Consider the following 10,254-nt stretch of genomic DNA (forward strand, 5'->3'; position numbering starts at 1 on the left):
ACAACATAACGGCTGGAGTCCTGGTGTGGCACTGTGAGATAATGCACTGGACCACAAGGTCGGTTTGAACTGCAAGGTCGAGGGTTCAAATTCACCAGCTGCTCCTAGACAGGGTAGCTGCGTTGGAATCGACTCGACGGCACGTAAGGGTTATGAGTCAGATGGGAGATGGCATTTTTCCTGTTCTGAAAGAAAGTGATGGGAACTTCGCGAAAGGCCCACGGCCCGCGACCACATCTTTGGTGGCCGGGCTTCGGGCTTCCGCGAGGTTACCAGGAAGGTGGGGCGGGAAATCGAAAACCGAACTCTCAGCTCCCGGCATTCCCCGTGGGCGGTACTCCCCTTTGACCCCTCGCTCGCGTGCTACACATCCGGGCCTCTGTTACTAGTGAGGGGAAGATGGCGGCCGCAACTGTGGTGGTTCCCGCAGAGTGGATAAAGAACTGGGAGAAATCAGGGAGAGGCGAATTGTGAGTGTCCAGGTCGGAGGCAGTCGCCCGTCCAGGCCGGGCCCGGGCGGTGGTCGTCCTCTCCTGTGTGGCAGGAGGCTTGGGGGGAGGGGGGGAGACGCGCCCCCTCCCCCATCCGGGCGGCGGGCGTGGATGGATGGCTAGGAGTTTCGAACTCTTGGAGGAGAGATGCTTTTAACCGCCGTCGATCTCCTTCCATCTCTGGTCTCCCCCAAATCGTGCTTCCCGCGGTAGCCCGGCTTCCTTTAGCCTCTTCATAGAACTCCGTTTCGCCCCCGCGGGTCCCCGCTTTCCTGCTTGGTCTCTTTTTGTCCCCTTCTTTGCTTGAGCTCACTTGGATCCTTTCTCTTTCTGGGGCCACCAGGGGCATTCGGGCTCTTATCTTCTCTCTCTTCCATTTCGTCACTCGGCATCCGTTCGACTCCTCAGTTTGGAGCTCGGAGCCTCCTCTGCCCGAAGTATGAGGAGGGCGAACCGGCCCGGACTCCCTCCCCTCTCCGGCCCGCCGCCGCGAAGCCCAGGGCGTCGCGAAGAGCCCCGCTTCGCACCTCTCGTCTTCCCGGGGAGCGGTTTCTCGGATTGTCCCGGCCCCGCGCGGCGCCGCGGACCGTGGGGAAGTGTGGCAGGGATTGTCGCTTTCCTCGAAGACCAACTGGCATTTCTTTGCCCCGTCTTTTCACCTTATAGCCGTTTCGGGTTGGATTAAACTTTCGTCATTAAATGTTTCCCAAACCCCATTTTGTCCTGGGACTGCAACTAATTTTGGCAACTTTCCAAGCTTTTCGAGTACCTAGGATAACGCGTTTCCCTTAGCCATGAAACTTAAATTTTTTTCTCAGTAAATCAAAAAACAGTAGTTTGCCATACCTGCGGTTTCCTCACCCTAATTTTCAGCTCGTGCGCTCTTTCTCTCTCTCAGAGAAAGAGAGAGAAAAAAAAAATCAGTTAAACAGCAAAAGAAACCACAGATTTTAAAACAAATGACTTAGTTCAATTTCTATCACTGGATTGAAGCCTGTATGAATTTAACGCTTGTTAGACATTTTTGTTGTCGTTGTAAACCCCCACCCCCACCCCCCGCCCAGTATCCAGTTTAAGGTTGCTGGTATGAAAGATAGGAATCTTTGGAACTTCATTTCTTGGAACGAAATGCGGAGAATGTGTGCTTGATGTTGCGCGAACAATATTGCCAGTCTATATGGCCCTTTGCCCCCCACCCTGTGCTCGGCTTCACTAAGTCTTATAGTAGGAGCCCTAGAATTGTATTGCCTGAGTAAGCAGCCGTTTTAGCCACTTAACTGGCTGAGTGACCTTGGTTAAATTCCTTAACCACTTTGACTGTTTCCCCTTGAGTAAATTGGAAATAATAGTACTCTATTCAGAAGAGTGTTGTGAAGACTAAATGATAATCCTTGTAAAGCACTTGGCATATCGTAAGTGCTCTAGTGATAGCTATTAATAGTAATATTATTATTCCAACCTATAGATATTTAAACTTATCAGGACAGCTCTTGCACTTAAAGTCTGTAGCACTCAGGTTCGCAATTACCAATTGGTCTTTGACTCTTTCATGTGTATTTACTTCTGTGCTCTAATGAATTGAGAGGCCCTTGAAGAGTAGGGACTATGTCTCATTTTTCTTTTGAATCAGCCCCTCCCCTCCTGCCAGCCCTCTAGCATATTCTTAGAGTGTCTATTGGTTTATTACAGATAGAGACGTCTATTTGATAAGCATTTTTAACTGTCAGGAACATTTTCAAAATTCTTATACAGCTAGTCAGCAATTAGCTGTTAGTCCCCCATGTGCTGGGAAGGCAGAATGGGAAGGTACCAGACTAAACCATCATCATCATTATTAGGATATCTCAAACGACTGATAAATTACTTCCTTGATTTGCTTACTTTTAAAGCCAAGTCAGTTATGTAGGGGCTGTTGTCTTTGGAGATTGGTCAGTTTACTCCTTGCTAATCTTTTTGACAGTTTTATTATTATTGCGCTCACCTTTGAATGAGTGGTATTAAGGTTAGGAGGTGAAATTAAGACGTTTGGCTTCTAATGGGCATTGGTTGGGGAAAAAACAAAAGGATGTTAGAGGTTGAAATACTTAGTCGGAATGGAATTTTGAATTCACATTATGTGGTACTGTAGGATATACATTGGACTGCTAACCACAAGGTAGGTAGTTCAAACTACCAGTTCAAACGTGCTTCTTGGCAGAAAGAGGCTTTTTGCTCCTATAGCATAATGGTTCAGCAGTTCGAAACTACCAGCTGTTCTGCGGGAGAAAGATCAGGCTTTCTGCTCCCGTAAAGATTTACAGCCTCGGAAACCCTATACAGGGTTGCTGTGAGTCAGAACTGACTCCATGGCACATAACAACAACAATTTAGATTTACAGCCTCAGAAACCCTATATACAGTCAGTATGAGTCTGGATAGACTCCATGGCGGTGAGTTTGGTTTTGGTTATGTATTTATTACATGATCCATGATCCCTATAATGGTTCCCAAGTTTGAAGAGATTCTTAAAACTGTTATTAGGATTTACATGTATGTAGTTAATACATGGCTTGTGGATCCAATCAGAATAGTCTGTTTTATAATTTTTTTTCTATTACATGAAGAGAGTTTGAAGTTTTAAGTAATATAACATTTATAATATTTAAAAATAGTCAAACTTTTCACCATCCAGTACTTAGTTTTCATTTATTTAACTTCTTTTCCTGCTTTAAAAATTTTGCTGCATGTAGCCTAATTTGGAAGTTTTTGTCAATTCTTCAGTGGATTTTTTTTTTTTTTTTTAAAGATAAATTAGCACATGAGCCTTAACTTGGCTGGAAATTTCCTCTAAAAAAATAGTAGTTCATGAAATTGTTAGTTCATTTCTTGCCGGTATTCTAGGGTAGTAGTTAATTTCAGCATAATAGTGTTAAAAAACAACATATGAGATAGGGCATCTAAAAACATTCAAAGAGGGCAAATTCTTGATTGTGTCTCATAGAAAGCCACTGTTTATTGACTGGAAGGCCTTGGCTTTGAAAAACAAATTTTGTTAGGTACTTAGAGAGTTAAAACTGTATTTTGCCTAACTGCATACCTATTTTCTACCTCTAATCTGAAGATGCTGGCCTCATGTAAAGCTTTAGTTTAGTTTTGAAATACATACATTTGTTGAGTATTGTCAGTCTAAATGAATAACATTGCTTTTAAAAAATCTATATTATCACAATTAGAAATTTTGTTAGGTCTTAAACTATTAATGATTATAATGAGTTACATATAATAAGGAGTCCTGGAGTGACACTGTAGGGTAAGCACTGGACTGCCAATTGCAAGGTCGATGGTTCAAACCCACTAGCGCTCCTTGGAAACCCTGTATAGGGTCACTATGAGTTGGAACCAACTCGACAGCATCTAATAACAAAAAGTTACAATAGAGTCTTAAATTTAATTGGTTACCATTCTTTGGCCCTGTGGGTTAATGCATTGGACTGCAAGGTCGGTTTGAACCATAAGGTCAGCGGTTCAAGCTCACCAGCCGCTTGTCGGAACTGACTCCACAGCACTTAACAAAGGATTTTTAAATATTTCCAGAACTTATCTGATAGATGCTCAATAAATGTCTGACTTGAGTTTTTGGAGGGAAGTATGCTATTTTATTTTAAGTATATTACGGTTTTTTTTGGCTGAAAGTATAGTAATTACAGCAAACAGTTATTCAAAGACATTTTAATATTGGTGGCTGAAGATCTTTTCCCCTAAAAGGTGTTCTAAATTTAGTCTAAGCTTTATCAGAAGAGTTTTGTTGATGTCATACTCTTCAAACATTAATTTCTCATTTTGACCTGTATCCACAAATTAAATAGGTCTTAGTTTGTTTGCATGATATAACGAATGCTTTCTTCAGAAAATGTTAAAGCCATATCAAGAGACTATCTAGGTTACATTTTATCTTCCTTTGTTAGTTTTTTTTTTTACAAAAAATTATATAATGCTTAAGAGGTAAGGTGGAGTGGGTGCTATTATTGTTTTTGTGCTTTTTCCTACAGTAAGTACAGGAACTTTTTAACATTTCCTGTTCCCTTTCCTTATAAATGTATGCTTTCACACGATAAAGCTACTTTGTCCAGACACACGTTTTTGTGAGTTATCTTTATGTTCTAACACTAAAATAGAGGTAGCACTTTGCTTAACCAAATTTGGTCTTTTTTATTGTTTTGTTTTAAGAATTAACTGAAGCACAAATGGACACCAGCCTTCTATATATGTGAAGCCATCTTTGAAATGTTAAACATAATCAAGTAGTTGAGACTGAGCTGTGTTTCCTGTTTACTGGAAAATGGGAGCAAGTAAGGTAAAATGCTACTCAGTTAAGTATTCATAAAATACTTCTGAAGGTCTTGGAAGAACTTAAGATGTTAAATTCAGGTTAAGTTTCATAGATCTTGGACAGAAGGTAGATTCTGCCCTTGTTCTCAGGCACCTAAGACAGCATCTCCACAATAACACTAAAATACTTTGAAAGTGGAAAAATAGTAAACATAATTATTCAGTGGTCATTGTTGTTGTTGTTAAGTGCCTTCGAGTCGGAGCCGACCCATAGCGACCCTGTACAGGGTTTCCGAGGGTGTAAATCCTTACGGGAGTAGAAAGCCTCATCTTTCTCCCGCGGAGCGGCTGGTAGTTTCGAACCACTGACCTTAAGGTTCGCAGCCCGATTCGTAACCACTACGCTACCATTAAGGGACTAAAATAATCGTTTGAATTTGAGCTAAAGAGGTAGATTTGGATATTTTTCAGGTCACATTACAATGGGCAACTCTGGGAGATATTTTTGTGTTGTTGTTAAGTGTTGTTGAGTTGAATCCCCCTTATAGTGACCCTGTACAGGGTTTCTGAGGAGCAGCTGGTGGGTTTGAACTGCTGACCTTTTGGTTAGAAGTCTAGTGCTTCTCTTACAGTGCCATACCCCAAGAATTGTTACATGCTCTTGAATTGGTTCCAACTCATAGTGATCTAGTATAGGGTTTCAAGGAGTGTCTGTTATATTTGAACCACCGACCTTGTGATTAACAATCCAGTGCTTATCTAACAGTGCCATACCAGGACTCCACCAGAAGACTTGGTAAGTGCTGTTTAGTCTGTTCCGACTCATAGTGTGACCCTGTATAGAGTTTCTAAGGAGCGACTGGTGAGTTTGAATTGCTGACCTTGTGGTTCAAACCAACCTTGCAGTTCAATGCTTTATCCCACAGCGCCACACCAGAAGACTGTTATTGTTGTTGTTAGTAGCTGTAGAGTTGGTTATAACTCATAGCGACCCTGTATAGGTTTCCAAGGAGCAGATGGTGGGTTTGAACAGCTGACCTTGTAGTTCGCAGCACTGATCCTACAGCACTATACCAGGAGTCCATCAGAAGACTTGTTGTTGTGTGCCGTGGAGTCAGTTCCGACTCATAGTGACTCTGTACAGGGTTTCTAAGGCTGTAAATCTTTATGGGAGCAGAAAGCCTCATCTTTCTCCTGCGAAACAGCTGTTAGTTTCGAACCGCTAACTTGCGGTTCACAGCTGGATCGATTCATAACCACTACGCTACCAGAGCTCAGAAGACTAGGATACTAAAATCGTTTAGTAAGACATTCAACAGTCAGAATCAGAACTGTTTAAGGATACTTATCTTTCTGTCAGTAGATTATGGAGAAGAGCACAAATAAAATCTGATGGGAGGAAAATTATTTGTGTTTAGTTTTAAGTTTCGTCCAACTAAGGGAGACCTGGGTTAATAGAATTATCTGTTATGCAAGTGAATTGCCATATCATAATAACCTATCAGTGATTCTTTATACAATTTCAACAGATCTTTGAGATGCTAATTAATAATTCATGTTGACATTATCTGCATACTAGTGAATGTTAGTGGCCTTGTGACTGACCAGATATAATGATCTTTAAATTATTTCTTAAAATTATATAACTGTTCAGTTAGATGGTGGTGGTGGTGAAGTGTCATCGAGTTGGTTCTCACTCAGAAGTCCTGCACAAAGTTTCTGAGGAGCAGCCGGTGGGTTTGAACTGTGAATCTTGTGATTAGTAGTCCAGTGCTTATTGTATAACGCCACACCAGGACTCTACCATTAGGGGTTTGGAATATTGACATTACCCCCTCTACTTCCTTTGGAGTACTGGTGTGGTGCTGTAGAATAAGTAAGTACTGTACTGCTAATCATAAACTCACCAGCTGCTCTTTGGAAACCCTGTACCAGGGTTGCTGAGTCGGAACCAACTTAACGGCACTTAGCAACAACCCACTTTAGAAGGCTTATCTCGAAAGACATATGCGTTTATTTCATTGCTTTGTATGAATGTGAGTCAAAAACCATCTGCTCTCTGGTTATATTAAAATGCCTGTCCACGTCCATGACTGATGACAACATTGAGTGTGCACGTGAAATGATTCTGTCAGATGAGTGACAGTGTGGCAAATCAGCCATGGTTCTACCTATGAAATAACCCATGACAGACTTGAGTTTTGAAAAGTTAGTGTGCAGTGGGTACTGAAACAACTCAAGGGAGAACATAAACAGAAGTTTTTGGACATCTGCAAACAAAATTTGGACTGATACTCGAAGGAAAGTAGACATTTCTTAGGGAAAAAAACAATCATTACTGGTGACAAGATATGGATTCATTACTATGAGCCTGAGAGTAAACGGCAGAGTATGGCATGGAAACATCCTCAATCGCCAGCCAAAAAAAGTTCATGGCTTGATGAATAAATGAGAAGTTGTCTGTAAAGGACATTTTAGGCCTTTTCACGTTTTTGAAACATAAGCGTTTATATTATAACTTAAGGAGAATCCATTTATGGCCCAAATGTGTCATAAAACCAGGCTCGCCAGAAGGAAGAGTTCTGCTTCTCTGCATGTCTGGTTGTTTTTTTTTTCTCCAGTCAGAAATGATCCTTGCAGTTTGTCAAACATGTAATCAGTCTGTATCTTCTTTAAATAAACTTAAAAAAAATTTTTAAAAAATCATCAGCTGGAAAATTGATGGTTACAGTTTCCTGGGATTCTCAGGGATCAGAATTGGAAAACTATTGGGAAAAAGTTTCAGTAATCAACAGTGCTCATTACAGTGAGATGCTCACTGAAGAGCTGAAGCCTAAATTTGGGATTAAATGCAGAGGACTGTTATCCCAGGGCATTGTGATCTTGCACAACAATCCACGTCCACACACTTTTGCCCACACTGGAGACATTCTGTAAACATTTTGTTTTGAGGTGTTAAAGCATCCTCCCTATAGTCTTGATCTTGCTCCATCAGACATTTGATCCCCTGTTTGGTGCTCTGAACGCAGCCCTTCAAGGACGAAGATTCGCCTCTGATGAAGAAGTGAAAACAGCAGTGAGGCTTGCAGTTCAGCCTCAGACTTTTTTTTAATAAAGAAAGATGAAAGCTTATTGACAGATGGACAAAGTGTATTGTAAAGTAAGGAGATTATGTTGAAAAATGATATATATGTCTTTTCTAAAAGTTGATTAAAATAAATTCTAGAGCCAATGTGCAGATAATTTTGACTCATCCTTGTACTTCTTTATATAGTGTTAGACTGTTGTATGATCCATAGGGTTTTCATTGGCTGATTTAAAAAAGTTAAATTACTAGGCTTTTCTTCTAGTCTGTCTGCGCTTTGCTGAAACCTGTCCAATAGCATAGCAAAATGCAATCTACCACTGTCAGATGGGTGGGTGGTAGCTGCACATGAGGTCTATTGACTGGGAATCAGATTTCAGTCTCAGTTTTGGAAGGTGAGAATTTACCACTGAACTACCAACCATCTGATCTGCAACCAGTGGTGCATGGCTGGGCGGCTTTTCCTCCATTGTGCTTTGGGTTGCCATGAGTTGGGGTTTGACTCCGTGGCAGTCAACAATGTAGTCTGTATTTGAGTCCCTTGTTATAAAATATCTTTTGTCATTTGGCTTGCCTTTCCCCTTTTATAATAGTGTGGTTTTTTTTATGCTTTATTGTGAATTATGTGATGGTTTACATGGGAGGACATCATTGATCCCGTCATATATCATTTCCTTGCCATGGTTATAATCCCTTCCATGCATCATCCATCGACCAAGCTGCAAGCCTGTCCCCCGGTTGTCTGCATACAGCCCCTCTCCCTCTCCGGGTCCAAAGTCCCCAGCCACTCCATCTCCCCACGTCATCATCTCTGCCTCCATTCCTGGCATCACTGCTTCTCTGGATAGGGTCCCATTCTCCGCTCTTCTCCTTTGATGGTCCCGGGGACCTCTGCTCCTAGACTGCAAGGTTAATCACTCCCCTCCCTTTGCCCCAAAACGTCTACCTTTACATTTGTAGCCCTTACAATCAGTCCTGATAACAATTCTTTACTATTGTATTGCAAGAGATCTATCTGCATCTCCTTTCATCAGCCCTGACTAGGCAGAATGGATACTACTCAGTGGAGATTCTACCTTGCTCCATGCCGTCTGGATCTAGGTTCCCTCTTGAAAGCTTGTAAGCTAGTCACTTCTTACCTCTGTAGCGCCTCCCCCCCATTCTGGGTAGCCAATGTCCAAGTTGCCCATCCCTGTCCTCTCCATGTGAGGAGGAGGTGGGAATAATCCTCGCTGTGGAGATTTGTTCCCTCTTTTGAGCTACTGCTTCCATAGGTGTAGGTCTAGTTCATCAACTTGTATCAGATTATTCTTTTTTCCCTCTTCTTTCTTCTTCTGTTTGAGCTCTGATCATCCAGTCATTGAAGCCAGGTCAAGTGGTATTATCTGCAAGTGTGGGTATACTTATGCATATGCCCTCTCTTCTTATCAGCTGGACGCTTCACTCTCCACTCTAGTCCTCTGTGGCTTAGTCGCTGACTCTGGGTCCAAGAGTCCCCTGGATTTGGCACACTGCTGGCCAACCAGGTCTCCATCCGGGTTCACAGGTATAATAGTAATTTTTGATGAACAGAAATTAATTCAGTTTAATGTAATCAACTTTATCAGTATTTTCATTTATAGTTAGTACTTTTGGGTTTAAGCAGTCTTTACCAATTTTAAGGCAATGAAGCTATTCTATAATCTTCAGGAAGCTATTACTTTGCCTTTGAATTTTGGAATTTATCTACTTGATATTGATACTGTGTATACTGTGAGTTGTTGTTAAGTGCTGTCAAATCAGTTGTGACCCATAGTGACCTTGTATATATAGGGTTTCCGAGGAGTGACTGGTGAGCTTGAACTGCCGACCTTGCTGTTAAAACCAACTTTGCAGTCCAGTGCATTAACCCACAGCATCACACCAGGTCTCCATACTGTGAGTTCGGGGTTTGCAGTATGTTGTCGTTGAAGAATATGAAGATTTTAGCTTTACACAGATAAGTAGTTGGCATAGAAAGAATTCTAGTTTTTTAGATATTGTGAATATTCTTTTGTATCACACCAACATTTGATAAGTGGTCACTTCTTGGCGGTTTGTTGCAATGTGGGGTATGAAAACTTATCAGTGAACTTTTTATGCATTGTTAAATTAAAAACTATTTGTCTCTTACATTTGGAATGGATTTTTACCCATGTAACATCATCTATTCGTCAGTTGGGAAATTAGTTCATTGACTACATATAGCTTTCTTTTTTTTTAATTTAAGGTTTTTATTGTGGATTGAGTGAAAGTTTACAGGGCACATCAACAGTTTCACATTCAAACATTCATATAACTTGTTTCATTTCATTGATTATAATTCCTTCCATATACCATCAGTTAAAAGTA

At 41.3% G+C, this 10,254-nt stretch overlaps 1 protein-coding gene across 1 annotated transcript in view; it reads left to right on the forward strand.

Moving 5' to 3' along the window:
- Nucleotides 1-373: 373 nt before the first annotated feature.
- Nucleotides 374-10,254, forward strand: part of THOC2 (THO complex 2) — a 159,277-nt gene continuing 149,396 nt past the window's right edge. Inside the window, exon 1 of the mRNA XM_006862851.1 lies at nt 374-470. Coding sequence (XP_006862913.1) covers nt 400-470 — 71 coding nt within the window. The 5' untranslated portion in view covers nt 374-399. The remainder of the gene's footprint in view (nt 471-10,254) is intronic.

This window comes from Chrysochloris asiatica, unplaced genomic scaffold, assembly GCF_000296735.1.
Source record: "Chrysochloris asiatica unplaced genomic scaffold, ChrAsi1.0 scaffold00051, whole genome shotgun sequence".
In the NCBI taxonomy this organism is placed as follows: domain Eukaryota; kingdom Metazoa; phylum Chordata; class Mammalia; order Afrosoricida; family Chrysochloridae; genus Chrysochloris; species Chrysochloris asiatica.